The sequence below is a fragment of the Mustela erminea genome, chromosome 17 (assembly GCF_009829155.1).
Source record: "Mustela erminea isolate mMusErm1 chromosome 17, mMusErm1.Pri, whole genome shotgun sequence".
In the NCBI taxonomy this organism is placed as follows: domain Eukaryota; kingdom Metazoa; phylum Chordata; class Mammalia; order Carnivora; family Mustelidae; genus Mustela; species Mustela erminea.
This window is the reverse complement of record NC_045630.1, coordinates 35,847,773-35,874,456: the sequence shown is the minus strand read 5'-3', so window position 1 is coordinate 35,874,456 and position 26,684 is coordinate 35,847,773. Positions and strand designations below refer to the sequence as shown.

General features: G+C 35.9%; 1 protein-coding gene across 2 annotated transcripts in view; it reads right to left on the bottom strand.

Annotated features, from left to right (window-relative positions):
• Positions 1-26,684, bottom strand: part of SYT14 (synaptotagmin 14) — a 198,947-nt gene that overhangs the window by 116,289 nt on the left and 55,974 nt on the right. For both annotated transcript variants that reach the window (XM_032318621.1, XM_032318622.1), the window contains exons 3-4: positions 14,230-14,394; positions 7,181-7,396 (exon numbers count right to left, since the gene is read on the bottom strand). In XM_032318621.1, coding sequence (XP_032174512.1) covers positions 7,181-7,396; positions 14,230-14,394 — 381 coding nt within the window. The remainder of the gene's footprint in view (positions 1-7,180; positions 7,397-14,229; positions 14,395-26,684) is intronic.

The following is a 26,684-nucleotide window of genomic DNA, read 5'->3' as shown; positions in this document are numbered from 1 at the left end:
AGAAATTATTTTAAGAAATTATTAAGAGCAACCTTATCCACAGGAAAAAATCAGAAACCAACTAAATATCCACAACTAAAAATTGCTGAATAAGTATGGTATACCCATGTAATAATATATTGTATAATTTGTGTATGTGATGTTGTGAAGTACATACGTTGGCAAGAAAAGATATTTTTGAGTGGAACAAAAGCAGATTATAACGCTATGTAAGAAACCCAATTTAATTTTAAAAATACGTATGCAAATAAAAATGTCCATAAAAGGATACCAAAAAATAGAAGCAATGGCATTCTCATGATGGAAATATGAGTAGTTATTCTTTCTTGTCATGTGTAATTTCTTATTTTTCTATAATGAACATGTATTATTTACACTTTAAAAACAGCAATAAAGAATTTGTTTAGGTATAAAAGTTACATAAAAAGGCAGATCTTCTCACAGGACATCATCCAAGGTATTTCAGGGGAGAAGTTCAGTGCGTTAGCTCTGACACTTGAATCCTGGCTCTCTTGCATCCTTGTTATATAACCCCAGACAAGTTACTTACCCTTACTATGCTTCAGTGTCCTCTAAAGAAAACAGGGACACCAACAAAACCTGGGTGTTAGGGTAATTGTGAGGGTGAAAAGACTTAATTTATAAAAAGTGTTTAAAATAGTGCTTAGTCTATAATCATTCATTCTATTACAGCTGATGTTATTCATGGAACTGTAATAACCTGTTACCAGTATACTCAAAATACAGATTTTCAAACTTCAAAAGTATTTTAATCTATCATCTTGAAAAAGGTATTCATTATAAAAATTTTTAAAAGATAAAAAATTTTGTAAATACTTTTTATCTGGATGGCTGATGCTTAATTAAATTTATACTCAAAGAAGAATTTCCTAAGTTACAGTGACCAAATTCCCTTACAGTGTTCTTTCCTTAACTACTAAAACAAGGCACAATGAGTAAAAGATAGTATAAACTGTAAAAGGCAAAGGACTTCATAACTAACTAGACCTTAAATAACTACCATACTAATTCTCAGAATCCATTTAAATTATCTTAGTTTTAGTTGACAGCATTACTGAAAACCTCAAAGACTTAAATATAACCAAATTTTCTAAGAAAATATTTATCTTTATCAAACAAAAGGAAAAAGATACACCAAGACATCAAAATACCTCTCAGCTTCAGTAGGTAATTTTTGACTCATTCATCAGAGATTTTAATGTAATTTATTTTCTTATAGGCAGGAATGAGAGCTCTCAAAATGAGAGCCCCACATTGAGATTGCTTACAGGAGGGATTTTTCAGAATTCTAAAATTAAAACAGAACCTCAATTTCATTTCACCAAAGGCTGTTAATTAAGTTGCTACTCACCTCTTTGAAACAGCTCAGTAATTATTTAACATGAACGAAGCAGGAGTATCTACATGACATGTAACTCCTATCCCTGTCTTTTTAATTCAACTGTCGGCGTCAATTCCCGTTGCCCGATAAAAGTTTGCGTCCATTTAGGCCTCTTCTCCTTTTGCTTCTCAAAACTCAAACTGTGAGTCACATTTGTCACCTATTTCATCCATCTCCCTACCCACTTCCCTTCTGGTAATCAACAGTTTTGTTTTTTATATTTATGAATCTGTTTCTCTTTTTTGTTGTTGTTGGTTTTCTCTTTGTCTGAATAATCCTTTTTTAAAAGCACTGGCCTGATCTCTGGTTACAAACACTTACAGCTTCAGTTCTGCCATTAATGAATTTTATGATCTTAGTAAAATCACATGTCTCTGGGTTTCAGTTCTGTAATCAATCAAAGATATCTTTAAAGACTACCATTTAATTTCTATCATTCTAACTACCTACTACCAGACAAATATCTCAGACAAAAAAAAGGAATGTGAACAATCAATATAGATTCACCACAGAAAACACAGAAATTCTACCATTTTAAGATTAGAAATGTATAAACACAGGTGCTCAGGGCCCTGTGTATGGTTGTGCAGTTTGTGCACTGCAAAAAGTTACCTGGGGATTTGTCAAACCTTACAACTGGAGGTTGTAAGGTTCTTCTTATATAGGTGCTATCTGCCCGTGACATACACCTTTTTCTAACTTGTACACACAGCAGGCTGGACCTTTACCTGAACTGCACAAAGACATCTCCCCTTATAGCACCTTATACCATGTATATACAAGAATTCTACACTACTGTAAGCGACTGATCTCATCACATAGAAAGACCTTCAAAACACAAAGATGGAGAAGTCTTTAATATTAATTTCTCTTCAAACTGGCCCTATATAAAGCTACACACACACACACACACACACACACACACACACACACACACACAGACTCTGTCTCTCTCTCTCTTCAGAGGAAAAAATGTACATAAACAAAAACCTGAAATCAAAGAAAAAGTTTACCAAGAATCTGAACAAATCATGTAATATATATGACCTTCACTGCTCCAAGACACTAAACATTTCTGTGACAAAGGCATCTGGAAAATGCAGACAGAATTTTTTTGTATTTGCCTTCTTCACAAAGAAACTGTGAAAATTCACAGAATAATCTTTATAAAGCAGTTAAAAATGCACCTAAAGTATACATAATTTGTTGAGTATTAAATTATTTTAAAAGTAACATTTAAATAAAATGTATAAATCAATATGTTTTAATGCTCCTAATTTTAATATAACATCAAAATTAATAGCACGAAGCTTGTGAAGCAGCCATAAGGAAGAGAATGACAGGTGTGTGTATATGTCTGGGCCACATACCCCAAAGAAATAAGTGGGGCTGGAAATTATTTTAAATAGCATTTTCAGTTAACTCACCCTAAAATAACAACATATGGTTCTAATTCTATAGCTATGCCACAATATGTAAATATAGCTTGGTAATCTCTGTGGTGAACTAAGAATGAAAAGTCATAAATAACAGACATTCTAATAATTTTACACTAAATTTGTTCTTTACTTATAAAGTCATCTTTAATAGGCTTCTCCTATCTAACATAGAAATGCATGAATGGAATTTCAGAGGTTCTAGTTATCACTCTTGAACAAGATAGCCACAGCCTACTACTTAACTCTGAAACCTTTTTAAAAATAAAATAGGATTATCAGAAAATGTCTTTAATTTTAAGAACAACACAGCAAAGATAAAATTAAAACTGTGAACAAAGGAAATTGGATATATTATTTAATGTTTATTTTTCCTGGAAAAATTTCTTATAGATATCATTTCCTTCTGTAATTCAAAAAAATGGAAGATTAATATGGCCACCTAGAGGAGAAAACATGATAACAAATATGTCATCACATTTCTTACTTTTTCTAAGTATCTGTATTTCAGCTTTATATAGATAAACTGTTCTAAAGGGCTAAACTGAAGAGGTTAATCATGTATGAAAGAGACCTTGTAGCAGGGATGACCTAACAGAAGCTAAAACCATATTCATTTTGCAGTGGACCTGACAACTAGAGTTTTTAAAACTTACCATGTGACTTTAGGTTAAAAATTACCTACTTGATCTAAAATCTCTTCTCACTTGTGCAAAATGGGGATAATCTTATCTACCACAATGATTTGCAGTGAAGATTAAGTAGTATGGTGTGGACAGAAACTAACAGTCAGGTACGCAATAGGAGCTCAATATGGTAGTTCTTACTACCCTGTCAGAAAGTTCTATATTGTTCTCTCCTAGGCCTATCCAGGCCCTCTCTAACCCTCTCTAATTTTACAGATATTTCCAGCACTGGGTATTCCAAAGTTTCTCTACTAGAATTATTCAGTATTGAGAAATAAACTAATGGTTCCTTATACCAGCACTAATGAGGTAATAGTATGTCATGTAAAAAATGGACATTTAAAAGTATTTTTCTTTCTACCTTGTAGTTCCCTTTATAGTCATCTCAACTTACACCTCAGTTAACTCTGGTCCTTATAAACTTGCAGAATATGCACAATAAAAGGTCAGAGCAATTAAGCGAAACACAATCTACTGTATCTATCCCTTTACATGTACCTCAAGAAAGCGAACCAAATCCTACCAAGAGAATTATACTCAGCAGTCCTCTTAGGCAAGCAGCCAGGCAGTGAGCAGTATTTCTGCTGAGTTAGCTATACAGAGAACGACCACCAAATCCCTTCCCTTCCCAAACAGATGCGAGGAGGGTTACCACTGCTGGGCTGGAAGGTGAAGGTGAATCCTGTGGTTAGAATCTCACATGTACTTCTGCAGCTTTGTGAGGGCGCATGTCAAGAATTTACTATCACTCGAAATTACTTTTACCTAAGACCATGAACTCTGAATCAGTCTCCCCCTCCAATCAAATTCTCCTTTCTTACCCCATTTCACTGAATCTATTTTGAGCTCAAAGCAGCTTTGACTTTTCAATAAGCAATAACATATGATACAAAACTATTCTCCTAGTCTACTGTTTTCCTACATTATCACTTGGTCATCTCTCCATCCTAAAGCTCAATGACAGCATTTTAATAATAAGGAAATCCATCTCCATCTGGATGTTCCAGACATTTCTGATTCAGCATGATGGAGACTGAATTACCTCTTCCCACACAAACTTACTTCCCTAATACTCTGAACTAATTAAAAATCCTGATTCTTTACTCACTGCACATATTCAATCATTCAAGATATATTGAGACCATCTTAAAATCTATGAAATCTGTGTCTCCAAACTCACTTCCAATGAAGATCTCATCATTGTTGTTTACCTCTAGTACCTCTAGTACTAGTCCTTTTTACCTCTAGTACCTCAATTCATTTTCCGTTACAATAGTTAAATATTCTTAAATACATTTCTAAAAGTTCCATGTCATCCAGTTTAAACATCTTACAGGACTCTGTATTTCCTATAAGACAATAAACTCCTGAACATGGTATTCAAACCCATCACCTACCTATTCTCCAAACACAGATCCTAAGCTAAAGACACTAAAATACACTCTCATTTGCTTTCATGCAATCACTATTCCATGGCTGTTGAAACAGTTCTTACTCAAGTCCAGTTCACCTACTCTGTGAAGACTACATTACACTTCCCCATCTCCCCACCTCCCAAACAACAGAGTCACCTCCTTCTCTGAATGTCTACAGCACTTTGTTCATGAAACTAATAGACCCCTTACCATATTGTATCACACATATTGTCTACGGTCTTCCTCCTCTAGCCTGTGGATTCTTTGAAACAAGCTTGTTTTATCCATCTTTACATCCACAGTATCTAATATGGCACAGGAAAGCTTTCGACAAATGTTTATGAAATGAATCTAATTTCAGAATGCCTAAAGTCAATCTAGCCTGGGTGCTTTATCAATTAATAGAGAGTAGAAACAGTAGGAAAGTAGAGATGGGTCCCAAATATATAGGTAAAATGAAAAGAGAAGGTGACTCCAGGACATCGGCCCCAGTTCCAGAGCTTAGAGCAAGAAAAAAAAAAACACTAGTGAGGTTATGCTTCTCTCCGCTCTGCTCTTCTCCCCGACTAGAGCCGTGCTATGATAACAGAACCGTGGGCAAGCCATCAAGACAGCACAGAAGTGTAGGGAGTGAGGGGGAAGAAGCAGTGAGGAGGAAAAAATAAAAACCCTAAACTGAAGCTGCAAAAAGGAAAGTGTCCAGGGTCACAGATGACAAGTGCAGGCCTCGTTCACGGCTGCTCACACTCATCACCACCACTGAATCCACCACCCTCAGCCACAATGACCATTTACTGGTCACTCGCCCACAGGGGCCAGAACTTTGCTAAAAACTACCACATATACCATGTAATATTCATGACAACCCTATCAGGAAGGTATGATCCACATTTTAGAGATAATGAAACAAATCGGAAAACCATTAACTATCCTGCCCAAGGCTTGTAGCTAATATGTTAGGTCAGTATGTTAAGTTCCAGAGCCAGAATGTAAACAAGGATCAGGTTCAAAACCCATTCTCTTGCAGCTCTACTATTAACATGCCGGTGGAAGGGGTGGACATGGGCTGGAGACTGGCTTTACTGTATCACATCACTCGGTTATCTTTGTAAACACGTGTTTTATTTTCTCTAGTATTAGAAAGGTATTTTTGAGTATAGTCTAATATTTTTTATTTCTTCCCCACCACCTCATAATAAGTTTCCTATATAGTAGTTACTCAGTATTTGATTAATTTCTTATTATAAATTGTGTCCTAGTAGAAATAAAAAGGAGGTACATACCTCAGTCATTAGCTAGCCTTAAGCCAAATTAAAAAAACAAAAAGATGACTTAGCTCCTTTGACAACTCTATGAGCTGGGGTAAGACTTTAAGTAATCAATAGTTGTAAGACCCTTAAACACAAACCATGGCTATAAAATGAAGGACAGTTTGTGTTTGATGTAATAAAAAATTGCTAAGATATATTGCTTCCTTCTTCATACCTGAGTATAAAGATAATAATTACTAGGAGTACTCATACATTCTATCAAGCATGTGAGCAACCTACATAGAACATGGAAATAAATATGCCTTAATTAATAGCAATTAATTTCCCTTATAGAAAGATGTAAAAACATGTTAGAGTGGACATGTATCTTGTATATAGGCTGAGTTTTAAGTCAATGTCAGTACATGAAGCAAAGATCAATTAGAGACAAAGTTATCCTTAAAAATTCCTAGAGTCACCCTTAAAGCAAAGTGTAATACAGTATGAGCTCTCAATCCATCCTGGACACTTTCTTCCTCCACAGAACAGATCACCATTTCTCCTGCTGTGTGCCACATAAAGTATATGGCTTCTGTTTAGGGGCCACAATGAATGAAAAAGCATACACTGACACACCAGAGTCAAGTTTAACACTATAAGAGACCTAGACTCTGCCAGTTCCTATGCCAGGTGTTTGGAGACTGATTCCAAAGTGAGAGAACATCAGACTTCCATCTTCTACCTCACTCTTACATTGTGTAAAGAGAAACAGAATTACTATGGTATGTAAATTTTTTGGTGTTTTACTTTTAGGGGTTTGGGGTTTTGGCTTCAGTCCAAAGATCTGAATTTTGCTAAATTATATTCATAGAAATGTGACTCTGTTTATCTCTTGTTTATCACACAGCCACAGATGGCTAGAATTTTGGGTACAAATAATCTAATACTATAGTGTGTGATGTAAAAAAATAAAATAAGTCATCTGTGTTACCTTCGTCTATTGATGCTTCACTACTGTAGCCGTCATATTCCGCAGACAGAGGACTGTACTTTTGTCTTGTTTCCCAAGCATAGTTCTTTTGTCTCGAATCTGCCAATGGTAGCCTGGAATTGTGTGTTCTGGACAAGGCCTCGTGATATTTACCCAGTGCCTCGTCTTCACTCTCAGAGGACGAACCGTGCTCATCTTTGTCCATGTAGGAATTATCTATTTGGAATGACAGGAGAGCAAATCGAAATTTTAATACAATAAAGTATGACAAATTCGATACACACACACATACACACACAGAGAGATATATGTCACATATATCCAAATACACATGAATATACAGATACATACCCAATGCAAATTTTCAACTTTAAATAAACATAGTTTTTTCATTTAAGAAGCCCAAAAGCTTTAGATTTTCATATTTTTAATAGAAAAAGATCAATTTATATATTCTAATTATAAAAAAATGTTCGTCACAGGGATTTTCCAACCAAGTTACAGATAAAGGAGATAACAGAACTTGTTATCTCACACAATTATTTTTAAAGGATCAGTAGCACACAAAGAGACTTAGAAGTATCGCCAGTGCATATGGACCTGATTCAAACTAGAATGTGACTAGAGACATTTTAGTTATCATCTGGGTCCAAATTTTCAAAAATGATAATGCTTAGTTCTAGGAGAACAGAGAAATGGGCAGACATATACTACTGGTAGAACTATCACTGGTACACTTCTTCTAGAGAGCAATCTGGCAGTACACATCAAACTTTAAATCTGCACAGTCTGTGATTCATTTCTAGGAATTTACCAACTCCTTCCAAGAATTCGGCCTAAGAAAATAATTAAAAACAGGTGAGCAAGGATACGTATTTCAGACAATTCACTGCACTGTGCTAGATAGCAGAAAACAAAAATAAAATATAATCTAAACGTCCATCGCTGGGCCTCAGTTAAGAAGGCTGTGATGTATCCAGGCAACAACAGAGTATGCAGTCACTACAAATGAGGAGGTAAACTCACAGGTATTCACAGGGTAAAGCAGCTACAACATTACGTTATGGGAAAAGAGAAGGTTATGACACAGAAGGCATACTATGTTCTCATTTAAACACCCCCCCCACATGCAATATACACACACACACTTGTGGCGGATGCCCGTAGGCACATACAAAAATATGGGGAAGGATACACACTTATTTTCTGTGAAAGGGAGAATTACTAAGAAAATTTTACGTAAGTATAACTAAATTTCAAATAAATTTTTCAGGACATATAAAACTTGTATAATTCTTAAAATAATAGTTAACTAGTATAATAGTAACTAGTTGTTAACATTTTTTTTAAGTAAAAATTTTGAAACTTCACTATGTTGAAGTTCATTTAGCCTAATATGAGCCTTCTCAGAATAATAGAACAACTCTGGAAAGATAAAGAGACCACAGCAGGTAGAATTTATTAGTTCTGTCGAGATTTTTTTTTTCTTTATAAACACTTGAAATCATCTGCAAGAAAGGAACCAAGGTCTGAAATTCAGGTGGGGAGACGCAGACTAAGTAGTTTAAAAATATGGGAGAGAAATGGTCTGTTCAGAGTCAGAACGAAGGGAACTTGGACGTCACTAGTGTAGGTCCTCCTTTTTAATTCAGTGAGAAAAAGCCACGAGGAGGTAAAACTACGGCCAGTGTCCTATTCTGCACAACCCAGTATGTAGCCACCAGCCACACGCAGCTATCTGATTTAAAACAAAATAATTTAAAACCCAGTTTCCCCAGTGCTGCTGGCTCCATTTCAAGTGCTTAGTATGTGCGTGTGGCTAGTGGTTACCACAAGGAATACCTGGAACTTTCCCATCATGGCAGAGAGAGCCGTTAGTTGGTGCTGGGGTGACGGCAGATCTGGACTAGAACCGGGGCCCTCTGACCCCCTGGTGAGAGCTTAGCACTTCGTGGGCTACCACGGTGGTGGTCTCTGGCAGCAGGAGAGCTCTGAGGGGGCTCACTAGAAATTCTGCCATCCCACTTCACCTATTACAAAATATTACCTACGGCAGTCCTGCATTCAGAAATGTGGAAGGGAACTCTTCCTTCTCTTTCTATACCCTACAGGCTCTGTGAACGAACCTAGAACACAGGTACTAGTAATACCTATATTACTACTGACTAATTAGCATTACAGCTCAGCTCTATGAAGAAGTAATCCACAGGTCAAATGATTTTCAAATGATTTCTAGAACATAATATGTTTACGTTTAGTCTGGACTATAATCTATAATGCCTGAAATACTTGGGTTTTTTAGGGATGAGCATGCTTCTGAATGAAAACAAATCAAAACAAAATTAACTGTATACTGCTATGTATGTAGCACTTATGACTACTGCCTATTCTGTTATTTTCTGAATAACATATGTATTCTACGTTGTTTTATTTTTGCTACTTCAATTAATAAGGCTAACTAAACTAAACCAAGGCCACCCAAAACTATTGAACTTGATAACTGAAAAGACCAAAAGGGACATATTTCCAAAAACTGGCTTTCGTTTTTAATTAGGCGATCCACCCTGGATCAGCCTCTATGATATCATCTAAAAATCATTCCTATAATTGATAAATAGAAGATCCTGATTATATATGTATTCACACAGCCGAACTCAAAGTCTTCCTCATTTGTACTGTCACTCAGATTTTTGTTATTTTTATGAGAATCTAAATGTATAGAAAAATGTCAGATATACATATTTTTAAGTAAAAGCTAGTGTACTTTTGGCCTTTTGATCAGATCAGCAACAAACGGAAATGACTAAAGAATTTCCAGAAGTAATCACCAGCAGTAAAAGCCATTCTGCAGCCAAACCAACTAACTGCTGGCTCAATGTTTTGAAAATTGTCACAAATCCTGCTGTTAAAAACTGTAAATGATTAGCTGGACTCTTAATTCTATATAAAGAACTCATGAAAAATAATAGATTGTTCACATATATTCAATATAGATACAGAACTGATGTAAAATTCTTAATATGTGGCTAAATGAATAGATACCTATCCTGAAGCATGCTATTCAATAAAATAAACTCTAGGGGCACCTGGGTGGCTCAGTCAGTTGAGCATCTGTCTGACTTGTGATTTCCATTCAGATCATGGTCTGAGTCAGGGGAAGGAGCCCCTCCTCGGGCTCTGAGCTCAGTACAGAGTTTGCCTGTCCTTCTCCCTCTGCTCCTCCCCCTGCTCACGCTCTCTCTCTCTCAAGTGAATAACTAAAATCTTTAAAAATAAATGAATAAAATAAAATTCTATTGCTTTAAAGGAAAAATAAAAAACACTTGATACAGATTCTTGTTGGGATAGATTCCAAGGGAAACACAGTATAAAGGTCTCAGGGGTTAGTCACAAAAATAGAAAATTTTAAAATTCAACTACAGCACACTAAATACACTCCAAATAGAGAATGTGCACTACTTAAAATTATGGGGTTTCTGGCTGGTGAATAAACAATCATTAAGAAAAATTAGAGCCACTGAAAAACTGGCCAAATAATGCAGGGACCAGGGCCAATACTTAACTTAGTGTACAAAGAACATGACTGCTTTCAAAATGATGGTCAGAAAAAAAATAAATGACCTTAAAAGTGTCTCCCAGTAAGAGGATTCAAGAAAATCTTATGTTAGATAGGTTTGTATAGGAAAGTTTAGAAAATTGGATGTTTTCTTAATTTAAAAAATTAAGAGAAAAGTTTAACACTCAAACCCACACTAGGAGACCTCACCTTTTCCTGGTATTATCTTAGAATACTTTTCATCTTTACTCTTTGCTGTTCCTTTGTGGGCAGAAATGGCTTCATTTTTCTTTGTTTTTATGTCTCCTTTCAATTTGTAGCACATTGCTGGACTTTCCTGTTCTTTGGTTTTTCCGTGTAACTTCTCTTCAGAATCAGCTGATGGTGCTGGATGTGTGCCTTCTTTCCTAACGGGTTTCTGTATCCTATGTCTGTTGCTTGCCAAAATATCTTTTGGAGAACACTCCTTTCCTGACCACTCACTCCCTTTAGATCCTTTACTTTTAATATGTTTTTCAGCTTTCTTTAAATGATCGTCTTTCATTTCTTGATATCTTACCTCTTTTAAGTCACTCTTACCCTTATTGGGCATGCCTAATCCAATTTTTTTACATCTGTTAGGATGTTCAAGTTCTTGACAAGCAGATCCAGCCCTTGCATTCTGTTTGATAACTGATGTCCCACCATCACTCAGGGGACCTTTCAACAAAGAATCACCACCAGCACTATTGCTTTCTTGATATTTTGATAGAGTCTGTCGCCTGTCATTAATATGTTTGAATCCTCTTTCTTCATTCATTCTGTGATCTTGCTTTTGTGAAACTGAAGTATTGTAGCAACTGATTCGATTCGCTCTGTGCTCTAAACTGGACTCTGTTTTCTGACAGTTAGTGTCTTTGGGGAGTTCTGGTGACCTGGTACTTGCTTGTTGAGGGGTCTCTGCTACTTCTGCTTCTGCTGCTGCAGAGCTTTCTTCTTCTGGGCGAAAGCCATTGATCATACTTGTTACCTGTTCAGCAACTGAGTCAGTTAAAGCATAGCTGACTTCCCCAACAGCAGTGGTTAAATCTTCTACAGCATTACTGATTGTGTCCACCAGAGAAGACACTGAAGGCAGATTCTGCTGGAAAGTTTTGAAAAATGCCATTTTCTAATTCCTTATTCCTAACAGATGCAATAATGGAATTTTCTCTTCTCAAAATATCAACCGCTTAGGAATTTGAATTTAAAATGTACTTAAATGTTGTTACTCATGAGCTTGATATTATTATTTTGCATTGTGGTTTTTAATCTTTCTGTAAATGCATTATGCATTGAAAGAAATACGTTGAGGCAAAAACTCTTCCAAAAAAAAAAAAAAAATCAAACCACTTGGCTTACATGTAATGACATTTTTTCCCTCTCCATAGCTATCATACCAGCCGCAAAACAATATTTTCCCCTCAAATACTATTGGTTTTTTATTCTATACCTGCAAGAAGAAGTATAAAAAGGATTTTTATTATGGACTTTGGTTTATTTATTAATAGTCTATGTAGGGGAGCTACCCTATATTACTAACAAACTACCAATATCATTTCAAATTAAGACAACTATTAAAGAGAAAATGAGCAATCTATGCAGAGGTCAGGATAGAAAAAAGAGCAGGGGGTCAACATCTGCCGAGTGGCACAGTGCAAGGCATTGTGATTTACAAGTTGTATCATACCTGTTCTCACAGTAACTCTAGGAGGTAAATATTATTCTTCTTATTTCATAAGTGGGAAAAAAAAAAGGCTCAGAGAAAGTACGAAGGTTCCCAAAACCTTTCCAAAGGATCTTCAAGGTCAAAACTATTCTTATAGTAACAGTGAGGGGATGTTTAACTTTTTTACTTTCATTTGCTCATAAATGAACACTGGAGATTTCCAGAGGCTATATGACAGATTGAATGCAGAAGCAGACATGAGAATAACAGCTGGTTCTTCTTTGTCAGTCATTAAAGGGGTTTGTAGAAAATATAAAACAATGGCACTCTTCTCACCATTTCTGGTGGGGGGGGAGTAAAAAATACATAGTTTTTTAAGTTAAAAAACTGTTACTTATTTTTAACATGTATGTAATAGGCTTATTCGGGTTTCTGTGGATTTTTTTTTTGTTCCAAGTTCTTATTTACATTCTAGTTAGTTAGCATATAGGGTACTACTGGTCTCAGGAGTCAAATTTTAGTGATCCATCACTTAATGTAACACCCAGTGCTCATCACAACAAGTTTTTTTAAGACCAGTAATTGTTAAGAATATTTTTAAATGTTCTCAGTTTTAACTTCTAATATGGTACTTTAACAATAGATATAACTCACATAAACAAAGGTTCTTTGGAGTCTTCAATAATTTTTAAGAGTGTAAAGGGGTTATTAGACCAGAGAAAAACCAGATAAGGTGAACAAGGGGATTCCTGGAGGCTGCCCAAAGAGATACCTATAACCAGTTCAACTCTACACAAATGATCAAGAAGCCAGAGTAAAGTATGAGAAATGCTAAACTTCAAACAAAATCACAAAAGTACTACTCTTCCCTGATGCAGAAGTTACAGATGTAATTCAATAACCCATAGATTTTTATAAATGATGTTATCACTTTTTAATTACCAGAAACAAGAGAAAAACATCGCTTCAACATAAACAAGAAGAGCAAGGTTTTTCTGCTAATGCTCTGAAATACTGTTCTAAAGTAACACCTCGCCTTTATAATTCTCAGCTTGCTTCTGCTATCATTTATATATATAATATATAATATACTTATATAAATTATATAAGCCAATCTTTGGAAAGAGCTAATAAAGAAATTTTATCATAATATGAAAGAATTAACTCCATGGAATAATTTTCATGGAAGAAAGAACAAGATTACAGCCCTCGTATCTTCTAGTCTCTTGTAGTTTTAAGTGACAAAAAGTGATATAATGCCTATGGTACCAACAGAGGGAAAGGAACACTAATTTTTACAACCAGACTTTATCTGTACACTTTCTCTACTTTCTCCAAACCACTTTCTCCAAACAATAAAATTATACATCAGCTGAGAATTCGATAGGAGGTAAAGAAAAAGGGTGAATACTTTTCAAAGCCTTCTAGGGGAATATGGGGGAAAGCTCTCCAGAGAGTTACTTGGACAGTAAGATTAAAGCTGTAAAGAGCAGAAAGATACTTCCTTCTTAAAGCATATCTACTCATACTACAGGCTCAAAAGTATACCTTATGTGTGAAAAATAAAAACGTGGTTTTCTGATAGCATGCAATTCATCTTTATGTGGTATATTAGCAATTCGTGAATAACAGAAAGATAATTGAACATAATTTACTCAATAGATTTTTTTTTTTTACTCTCACAGAAAAGTGGCTCGAATGTTACTTTATAGTATGTCAAAACCAACCTTACAATATATGTTTAAAAAAAATAACAGAATGGTATAGATAAAAAGAACAAACAAGAAAAACAGTGATGATACTTACAAATTTTATCCTGTGAGTTCTTCCTTGTACTGTATCCTGAACCAAGATCTGGAAACCCGCCAACATTTTCAAAACAGAACTTCTTATTAATATAGAGAAAAAGGAGCAGCATCAAGATAATAAACACCCCAACAGCTGACAAAAATCCAACTGCCTCTGGAGATACTAGAGAAAAAAAAGTCACAGCTGTAAGCATTTATTCTTCTTTAAGCTACAGATAAGAAGAAGGAAACCCCCACACATATGTTAGATTACTGCCTCAGTTGAATTATACTTTTTAATTGTCATAGTTTACATAGGTTTATAAGAAAAACAAATGGCACAGTTTAATGAGCTGTTCAATTCACTCAAAAGTACTTACTCAAACCTAAAATTTTCTGTATAATTTCTGTTGGAGCAATCTTATAATACAGGAGTTTATAAAATAGACAATTATAAACCTAGCCCACTTGAGTATTAAAAAATTTTAGTACAAGAATTAGAAAAAATTATTTCCCACACACAGGTATCTTATTTAACCAAATTTTAAGAACATAAATTATTATTCTTATCTCTAAAAGCTTCAATGGCCCATTTTATTTAATAAACTCTGGACTTCTTAACTTGGCATCCAAAGCTCCAGCCTCTCTTTCCAGTATTATACTCTAATCAAATGGTTCCACTCACTGCCTCCGAATCAGCTATATGCATTACCATACACCTTGTCTTTGTTGTTTATTTTCTTCCCATTGCCTGGAATAACCGAGTCTGCTTTCTACCGTATCCCACCCATTCATTTAATCAACAAATATTTTGGACCAGCAGCCACACACCAGGCATTATCACATACACGGGTCCTGCCTTCGATGAACAGGCTGGTGAAACACTAGAACGCAGCGTGGTACAGGCTGTGAGTAGGGAAGAACAGGGACTCTGAGCCACAGAAACACTTAAGACAGCGTTGAAGGATCCAGTACGCTTTTCTGAATAATTATGGCCTCCATGATTATAATCTAAGAATTATCAAGAATTAACACTATCCCAGGCAGAAGCAACGGCAAGTGCAAAAAGGTCCAAAGAGAGGAAATCACTGTATATTCCAGAAACTCAATAGAATTTTGTTACAATAAACCAGATTTTCAAGAGAATCTGATTTCAAGAGACTCTGATCTCAAGAGAATACATTAAATCATACATGGAGACTTTGCAAAGTGAGAACAACAACAAAAAAATCTATAACTTCTCTAATTCTCAGCAATCTGTCTTTCAACATTTGCTTTGTCACTATATCTGTCATTTGGAGTTAAATAGGAACTAATTTTTTTATGCCTAATGCCTTATATTTAATACTCAGGTATTAGGTGAGAATGAATCCTAAGCCTCAAATATCCTCTACAACCTGCAATCTACTCTTTCTTCTCCCACTGCTCAAGTAGCAGCTAAAATGTCATCTCCTCCAAGATTCTTCCTTGAATAGAAGAGCCATAGCAATTAGCATCTACAACTCACTGGTTTAAAATGAACTCACCAACCAGCCCAATGATAACTGTTTTTATCTACTAGCTTTTCATTATTTGTGAAAGCCAGCCATCCCAGGTGTAGATGTTCTAGGACATTACATAGTCTATTCAAGGCTGGATCAACAATATTGTGGTACACGACAGAGCAGAGTGACATTGTAAAGGGAAAAGGGGAGAGACTGAACGGTAGAAACCAGTCTAAATATCAGGTTGATGAAAAGATCACACTACTAGAAACAAGATGTTATGCCCAGACTTTACCCCTGTCTCATTTTTCAGGCTGGAGAACAGTCAGAAAAGAGAACAGTATTTTAAATTAAAAATCCAAGCTATATTACCAAAAACAGTGCTATGGATCAAGCCTGAAGGATGAAGCAAAAATGAAAACAGAAGAATTATCTTCAGCAATTCTCATAGCTAGAGAAGTAAGAAGCAGGACAGGACCTGGTATAAAAAGGCAAAATGCTCAATCAACTTATATTCAATGTTACACTGTAATCACATATGTATAGGAGCTCCCCCTTTAGCCCTTGTGTAAAGCACACTTGAAAATCTGATGCATTTAAGTGAACACACAGGGATAGATAATATGTAACCTGAAAATCTCCCATCTGTTAGAAGACTAAATGAGAGAAAACATAGCTCACCCCACTTAAGAAAGTAACTATTACTAATAAAAATAGCACCAAATACATATACTATATGTTACATACCAGTGACTGTTTTAAGCAGTTTACATATATTAACTTCTTAAATATTCACAATTAGACTATTATCCTCATTATAAATTGTGATATGGAGATATTAAATTATGTGCCCAGCTTGTAAGTGGAAGAGTCAGCATTCAAAACCGCGTCTGGCTACAGGGTCTGTGCTTTAAACCACTACTCCTACGGCTCCTCCTGTCTTCCTTCTCTCCTCTTCTTGCCTCTTCCTATCTCATGTCTCAGGCCTTATTTCTGTCTTTCTCTTCTCATCTCCCTCCTTCCCACTTGAGAATTCAACTGGGGGTGTGGTGTGGAGTCAACTATAAACAAGGATAATACAGTAAGAACTATGATAGAGGCAGGAATAGAAAGTATTACTGGAACACAAAGAAACACTACCTGATGAAGTTCCAAATGCTGCAGAAAGGAGGTAACACTCGAGTAGAGCATGAAAGATTAGTAAGACTCTATCAAGCAGTGAAGGGACAGATGAAAGAGATGGTAAAAGACACAAAAGCGGTGTGCATGGCATTCTGTAAGCGCTAATGGGTCTTATTGGCCTCCATGTTCTCAAAGCACCCAGCACAATGCCGCATAGTTGATGTTACATAAATATCTGTAAATGAATAAACGAATAAATGTGTGTTCAGGGAAGATCTGGAATATACCAGAGGACCTGAGGCTGGACATAAAAGCAAGATCCAAAATGTCAAAGAAACCTGAAAACCGTCCTAAAGATTTTGTGTTTGCAGAGCTATATTGCTTAAAACATTTAAGAAACTGCAATATAGTAGGGAGTGATTGGTGGCAATGCAGGAGGAATTCTTTTTTTTTTTTTAATTTAAATTCAACTAATTAACATATAATGTATTATGTGTTTCAGAGGTAGAGTTCAGTGATTCATCAGCTGTATATAACACCCAGTGCTCATTGTGTATCACCCAGTTATCCCATCCCTTCACCCCTCACCCCTCCAGGAACCCTCAGTTTGTTTCTTGATTCAGAATAAGAGGAGTTCTGGGGACGCCTGGGTGGCTCAGTGGGTTAAAGCCTCTGCTTTCAGCTCAGGTCATGATTTCAGGGTCCCGGGATGGAGCCCCACATCGGGCTCTCTGCTCAGCAGGGAGGTTCCTCCCTCTCCTTCTGTCCCTCCCCACTGTTCATGCTCTCTCTTGCTTGCTCTCTCTCTCTCAAATAAAAATCTTTTAAAAAAAGAAGTTATGCCTAAAATCTTATATATATATATAATGAACCTGCTTACAAAGCCAGTCTGCACAGGTATTCCTAGGATTATGATTAAATTATCTATACATAAACCTTCTCTTCCCCAAGTTCTAGATTAGCCACTGCAAGCAAGTAAATGCTAGTGCAAACTGCATATTACCTTTTAAGGAGGAGCTTCAAAATCTAACAGCAAACAGATAATTAGTTTAGGTTAATATCATACATTTGAAGAATTTAATTTGCCGAATCGAATTTGAGTTAACAATAACTCAGAATACACTAATGCATTATTTTCCCATAATCCAAATTCGTAAAATTCACATGTGAAAACAATAAAACCAAGACCAAATAATAACAATATTAGCAACACGAAATATTTAAGAATGCTTATTATTTGCTAAGGGCTTTTAAAAAAACATTTAAATTCTAGTTAGTTAACATACACTGTAATATTAGTTTCAGGTGTACAATACAGTGATTCAACATCTCCATCGAAAACCCAGTGCTCATCACAGCAAACGTTGTCCTTGATGCCCATCACTGATTTCACCCCCCCCCCCACCTCCCTGGTAAGCATCAGTCTGTTCTCCATAGTTAAGAGTCTGTTTCTCGGTTTCACCTCTCTCTCTCGTTCTCTTTTTTTCTCTTTGCTTGTTTTAAGCATTACACTTAGGAATTACAAGCATTATCCAGCTGATTCTTCACAATAACCCAATTTTACAGATAATGGGAATTGACGCTCAGCAAGAGTTAAGCAGAATTTTCAAGACCTTAATATTATTATTCAGTGATAGAGTCTTGATTTGAAGGCAGGCACAATGACTCTTGAGCCAAAATGTCAAACACTAATCCCTATTGCTTCCTATTTGCCAGGCATTGCTGTAATCCCTCTTATTTTAAAACTTAATGGTCAAAACAACTTTATAATAGGTAAGTACTCCACATCATCTTAATCTTTAGTAAACTGAGGCCCAGAGACTAATTAACTTGTCTACGGTCACAAATATAGGAAACAGTAGAACCTGGATTTGAACCCAGATATTCTGACTCCAGAGCCCGTGTTCTTATACATCAAGCAATACTGCTTCCTTGTATGCCAACCTGCAATATAAAATAAAAGGAACGCTACTTGGTTCTAGAGCTCACTATAAACATTAAGGGAAAACATTGTATGATTTGGCTTTTATATATGTTAAAGAATAGCAACTAATTCAAGCTTTCTCAAAGTAAATATATAAATTACAAATACAATAAATACAATAATTTTTTATTCAAGATAATTTCCTAAATAAGCTAAAATTATAGAAGTATGCTTAGAAACTAAAATGAACGGTACATCCTTATATGCCATGTTTGAAAAGTTAAAAAACTAAACGTATCCCATAGAATAAGGTTGATATTCATTAGTAACGCTCATTGAAAATATACACTGTCTGTAGGTAGTCCTATAAGGTCTCTGTGAGCTAGATGACCCCCTATATGAAGTATGTAAAGATTATACTGCAAAGTAAAAAGACATACTGTCTCACCAGGAAATACAAAAAGTTTAGCTTGTCCAAGATTAATGATTACTGACTTATGTTACATATAGTTAACTGGCTTTATAGTTATCTTTACTATACATTTAGAAATGAACATATATATATTTACAAAAGATGAAAAAAACACTTTTTGTCAAAATTCAAGTTTCAATAATAGTAATACAATTCATTTTAATTTCTACAGATAAATTGTTCATAAGAAGAAAATGATGAAATGATACTGTTAAAAAATAAAAGCAGGAGCAAATCCATTTTGACTCTGAATGTATTACAGAATTCTACTTTCCATTTTGTCACAAAGAAAACGATTTCTATGTAAGTTTTATGAGAAAAATACTAGGATATAAATAAACATAAATACAGGGGGAGATATTTATTTATTGAGCTTTTGTATTTTCAATATTAAGTTATTTGTGCTCTTCTCTAAAGTTTTATATCAAAATAAATTAATTACAAATGTTAGATTTATATCTGTAAATTAAATTTTACAAACTATTCTTTTAATTATATTGTAAATGCAAAATTAAATTAAAAAGAGCCCATGCTTCTTATAATTCTTTAAAAAAGAAAAATTAAAGAGAACCACTTACAGTTTGTATTATAACGTCTGTATTGCTGATCTGTCTTACTTGGTATGAAACACTAGTCCTCTAACTACCTGTCATGGAGGCTTTAATAATTCATTTAATAGTTGTAATTCTATCTCTTGAACAAAACGTGAACTATACAAGAAATCGACTTTCATTTTAAAAGAAATACTTGCTTACTATTTAATAAGTCCTGAATATTTTTTCTGATACTTTAATAGGAAAATTCCACAATTTGTGTTGATCTGGTTTGGACATTAATAGAGAATTTATTAGTATTTCTAAGAAACAATGTAGGAAAATAAAAGATTAATTTGATATGCTTAAATCTCCTTGTATAATAGCTCAGTTGCTTCCACAAATAAAACCTTCCCTGAAATTTTTATATTATGCTGTAAATAACACAAAACTGGAAAGATGACATATATAAATCAAGAAAGGAATATAATGATACATAACTATTAACTTTATATTTCATTTTAAAAAATCAGTAAAAAAAAAAAACGAAAAAAGCATTCACTCCTAAGTGACATAATTCACTGCTGAGTAACTTCAAGGGACAATAAGAGAGGAAGGCACAGATGGCAGTGATGTGGGACAGTGCCCCAAATCTTACAAACAAAACTGCCCTCTGGGAGAAAGTCCCCTGACAGAGCTGATAAAACAGATAATATCCAACTTGTTTCAAATGTCAAACCATCAATAGATTGAAACAGTATTTCCTATAAGTACCATGTAATAAGTAGAAATTTCATTCAAATATCACAACAGTGAAAAATCCTAAATCAGTCTATAAGAAAACTGGGGGAAAAAATTCCAAACGTTTATTAAGTATGGAAACCAAATGCATAACATATTTAAAACATATGCCTCATACTTGGACTTGATAATAATATACTTAACATGCACTTAACAAACTTATATTTAAAACAAATACTTAAATAAAAACTCTGTCAAACATTCTCTGCAAGTTATTTTTCTTCAAGTATGCTCTTGATTGAGGCTTCAAATTACAATTCCAATGAAGCTTAGTTTAAGACAAACTTATTTTCCTGGCAAATCTGCATAGAACAAAACAGAATCATTCTTTTGAACAAATTAGGGTTAACTGTCTCAAAATTTCCATTTAATGTGTATGAATTCCTCCAGAATTATCTGAGTGATAAATGGTACAGGCAAATAGAGGGTCACTTCTTTCTGTCCTAAACTTTGCCAATGATTCTTCACTCTTCCTTTTCAGTAAGTTCTTCACTGCTGAGCTACTATAAATAAGATTTTTGAAAAGTCAACACCAACTGCAGAAGAATCTTCTAGGTAAAGCCAATTTATGACGTCAAACAAGCTTCAGATATGCTTACCTCAGGCTTTAATTCAAAGCCATCAAATTCTGATAAATGCAAATTGGTTTCTTTCTAATCTCTTAGAGAGACATCACTTTCCTCCTAAATTCTAATGCTATGTCAATAGTTTTCCCCTTTAAGAATTTTTTTTGTTCTTATATATTTTTTTCAAACTTTATGGATGTATAATGATGGAGAATTATATATGTGTAACGTATATCTTGATGATCTGATATACACGTGGATTGTAAAATAATTATAATCAAGGTAATTAATATATCCATCATCTCACATAGTTATCTTTTTTCCTTTTTGTTGTAAGAATGCCTAAGATCTATTTTCTTAGCAATGTCAAGATCCCTTGTACAATTAATTTTAGTCACATTGTTGTACATTAGATCTCCAGAACTGATTAATCTTGTACAACTGAAACTTTATACCCACATCTTCCCATTTCCTCCTACCCACCAGCCCCTGACAACCGCCATTCCATTCTCTGCTTTTTTTTTTTTTTAAGATTTTATTTATTTATTTGACAGACAGAGATCACAAGTAGAGTGGCAGGCGGAGAGAGAGGAGGAAGCAGGCTGATGCAGGGCTGATCCCAGGACCCTGAGATCATGACCTGAGCCAAAGGCAGAGGTTTTAACCCACTGAGCCACCCAGGCGCCCCGCCATTCTCTGCTTCTATAAGTTTGACTGTTTTAGATTCACATAAGGTGACATCATACAGTACTTGTCTTTCTGTTTGAAATGTTTCACTTAGCATAATGTCCTTCAGGTTTATCCATATTTGTCAGAAATAGCAGGATTTTTTTTCTTTATTAAGACTGAGTAATATTCCATGTGGTATACATATATACCACATTTCCTCTATCAGTTCATCTGCTGATAGATGGTTAGGCTGTTTCCACACCTTGGCTATTATGAATAAGGCTGACATGAACATGGAAATGCTGATGTCTTTTAGAGATCCTGGGCATGTTTCCTTTGGATATATAACCAGAATTGGGTTTGCTGGATCAAAGGTGGTTTTAGTTTTCATTTTGTAAAGAAAATTCACATGTTTTCCATAGTGTCTGTACCAATTTACATTCCCACTATCAATGTACAAGTGTGTGTATATTTATGATTATTTCTTTCTGTTTAACAGGCTCTTTTGTCATTATATAATGAAATTTGTGTTGAGAGGCTGTTTTAGAGTCTATTTTGTCTGATGCAAGTATAGTCATTCCTGCTTTTATTTTGCTTAGTATTTCATGAAACACATTTTTCCATCTCTTTACCTTCTGTGTGCATTTAAATCTAAAGTGAATCGCTTGTCAATAGCATATTGTAACTCTTGCCTTTTTAGTCACTCAGCCACTCTATGTCTTCTGACGGGTGAGTCTAATCCATTTACCTTAAAAATTATTATTGACAAGTAAAGATTTACTATGGAAATTTTGTTATTATTTTTGATCACACAGATATTTTGTCCCTATCTTCCATTCTTAGTGGCTTCCTTTGCTCTCTGATCATTTTTGTAGTAATTTGCTTTAATTTTTTTCTTTGTTTTTTGCGTATCTATTACACGTTTTATCTTTGTGGTTAGCTTGAAGTTAGCATAAAATATCATGTAGTAGAATCTCTATTTTAAGTTAACAATTTAACTTCAATTGCATACAATTGAAGTTAAATACATACAATACATACTTTTACTTCCATTTGTGTTCTTAAAGTCAGAGTTTGCTATTTATATGGTGTATCCATTAATAAAATTTTCATTTACGCTTTCATATATTTTTATGTTGATATTTTAGTGAATTCTGTTTCAATTCAAGGGACTCCCTAGAGTATTTTTCTTTTTTTTTTAATTTTTAAAAAAATTTTTAAAATTTATTTTCAGCGCAACAGTATTTATTGTTTTTGCACCACACCCAGTGCTCCATGCAATCTGTGCCCTCCCCGATACCCCCCACCTGGTTCCCCCAACCTCCCACCCCCCGCCCCTTCAAAACCCTCAGGTTGTTTTTCAGAGTCTGTAGTCTCTCACGGTTCACCTCCCCTTATAGTAGATCTTGTGATGACAAACTCTCTTGGTTTGTTCATCCAAGAAAAACGTTATCTTGTCTCAGTTTTAAAGAACAACTTTTTCAGGTATTGTATTCTTCGTTGGCAGTTTATTTCTTGAAGCTCTTTGAATATATCATTGCACTCTCTCCTGGCCTGCAAAGTTTCTGCTGAGAAATCTAATGATCATCCTTGTGGTGGAGGGAGAGAGTGCTCATCTATCTGACAAGTTGCTTTTCTCCTCCTGAATGCAAAATGTTCTTTGTCCTTGACTTTTGACACTTTGATTATAATGTGTCCCCTTCTTTGGGGTTGATCCTGTTTGGGAACATCTGAGCTTAATGAATCTGGATGTCCATTTCCCTACTCAAATGTAAACATTTTTAGTCATTATTTCTTTAAATAAGCTTTCTGTACCACCTCCAGCTGCCACCCTTCTCCATATAGAACACCCATAATGAATATCCTGTTTCCCTTGATGGTGTCTCATAAATCCTATAGACTTTCTTCATCGTTATTCACCTTTTCCTTCTCCCTGGAGAATTTCATATATTGCTGTCCTTATCCCCCATGGGGAAGGCTGCAGTCAAGGGTATCTCTTGGCCCTGGGACACACATGACTACAGCAGTGGGACTGGTGTCCAGGACATGGGTGTGCCTAGCACATACATGGCGATGCCAATGCTCAGGGTGCAGTGCAGGTTCTGGCAGTTTAGCCGCAGTGCCAGTGTCCACATACACGTGGAATGGCACATGAACACACCAGCACCGGGACAGGGAAGTGAGAGAGGTGTTGGGAGGAGGAGACATTGGTGACTCCAGTAGGAGCAAAGAGGTGACTCTATTCCTGGGGGCTGGGAGAGAGACAGAGAGGTGACTACTCCGAGGGGACACAGTCGGGTAAATTCCAGGCAGCTTCATCAGCTGAGGTCAGTGTTGGCAAAGATTTTGGAGGTCCCCAGTGGCAAAGACCAAGGGAGTCCATGACAGTGCCAAGGACTACCAGGTTCCTCACCAGCAGTGGTGAAAGCTGCTGAAGTCTTCCTGCTCTTCTCTTCCCCTCTGAGGGGAGGTCACAGTGGATGAGATCCCTCCTGGTGTTGAGCTCTGCTGAACTAGAAGATGGGGTGATGCTGGTAAAATGCTTCCTATGCTTTTCTACGTGGCTCTTCTCAGGTTGTGTGCTCCACTGGACGGCTCCTGCTTCTCTACTGTACTCTAGAACTGTCCTAAGCTATTTTTTTTTTTAAGATTTTACTTATTTATTTGACAGAGAGAGAGAGAGATCACAAGTAGGCAAAGAGGCAGGCAGAGAGAGAGGGGAGAAGCAGACTCCCGGCTGAGCAGAAAGCCCGATGCGGGGCTTGATCCCAGGACCCTGAGATCAGGACCTGAGCCGAAGGCAGAGACTTAACCCACTGAGCCACCCAGGTGCCGCTGTCCTAAGCTATTTTCATCAGTAGTTGTTTAATCATTGTTTTTGTTGGGGCATGAATGTTGGGATTTCCCAGTTCCTTATCTTGCTGAGGTCAGTCTCTCTACTTCTCTTCCTGGAGTGATTAAAACATCCTTTGATCATCTTTTTTTTTTTTTTTCATTCTTTGATCATCTTAAAAACATCTTTCTTCACCCTAAATTTGATCCAGTTTGAGAAGACCAGCCTTTTCCAAAAACACTCTACAGTTTAAGGCACGGATTTACTATATCTGAATACATTGGTATGCAATCAAAAGTCCACAGTAATGTTTTATTACCACTGAACAGGTCCATCACACTTTAATTAGTGGTGGTAAGGGCTCAACATCCTATGGTGCTCCTACTTCCATGCAGCAATTTGCAAGTTAAGGGTTCTTTAATCCTTAACTTGCATTCTCAATGCACACTGAATAAAAAATGTGGAGCTCCATTTTCTTTTTTTTTTTTTTTTAAAGATTTTATTTATTTATTTGACAGAGGGAGATCACAAGTAGATGGAGAGGCAGGCGGGGGGGGGGGGGGGAAGCAGGCTTCCCGCTGAGCAGAGAGCCCAATGTGGGACTCGATCCCAGGACCCTGAGATCATGACCCGAGCCGAAGGCAGTGGCTTAACCCACTGAGCCACCCAGGCGCCCCAGAGCTCCATTTTCAAAGTGATCTCTACCCTTACACACACACACACACACACACATCACATATTATGACAGCAAAAATATTTGAAATTTTAAAGAAAATTACTCTAAAAGCTTCGTGAAAGAGCTCTAACACACTCCTCTACTTTTGGCTGCAGACAGTGTTAATATAACAGCCACCGAACAAGGATGGCAGCACTGGGGCAGAATCAAGTAGGAAGCAGCTCCAGTCTTGGTCCTCAGGGGCTGTAAATGCAAATTTCAAGTCCTTTAAGTAGATGATAACCTCAACTTAAAATATTTCAAAAAAATAAGAGGTGGTGCTGCAAATTTACCAATCACCTGTAACAAAATCAGCATTAATCATATAGCTGAAGAAAAAACCCTGCCAACCAGAAAGAGAAAAGATAAGCAACGGAATGATGAAATTGAAAAATAAAATGTCTACATCGACACATCTTTTAGTAGTGTCTATTTTAGTTGGAGATTTAGGGAAATATATAATTAAATTGATAATAAAGCAAAATAAATTTTTTTGAAATTTCAAAAATAAATGCAGAACTTTAAGAAACCGTCATGCTTTTAGCAAGGACCTTTGTGTATTCATGAGGGACAGATGTTCTCTCTTCTGTCAGGGAAAAGTCTGAGAAGGACTAACTATATATTAATTTATTCAATTAATGCTAAGCAATAAGAATGAAGCCTGAATAAAACAAAATGTAGTTCCTGAACTTAGAGGCTTAATAAAGTACAAAGGGGCACCCAACCTTGACTTGGGAGAAAAGAGAAGACTTCCTGGGATAAGGGACTCTTAAACTGAAATATGAAGAATCTAGAACACGAAAGAGGAAGGGGGCAAAGTGGGGGGGGGGGGGGAGGAAGAGTATTTATAGTGAAAAGGCCCAGAGGCAAGAGATAATGACATAACTAAGGGAACAGAATGAAAGGTATAAAGTAGTTAAGAGATAAATAAAGCAGGAGAGTAAGCAAAGGCAAAATCATGAAAGATCTTGTAAAAATTGTTAAGGAGTCTGAACTTTATCCTGAAGGCAATGGGGACTCAAAATATTTCCAGCAGGGACGCCTAGGTGGCTCAGTTGGTTAAGCAGCTGCCTTCAGCTCAGGTCATGATCCCAGCGTCCTGGGATCGAGTCCCACATCGGGCTCCTTGCTCCGCAGGGAGCCTGCTTCTCCCTCTGACTCTGCCTGCCACTCTGTCTGCCTGTGCGCTCTCTCTCTCTCTCTCTGACAAATAAATAAATAAAATCTTTAAAAAAAAAATATTTCCAGCATGGAAATGTGAGATCATTCTGGTGTACAAGTCAGGACAGGAATGAAGGACTAGTAAGAGGCAGTTTATAAAGTAACTGCAGTAATCCAAGGGGGAAATGATGATA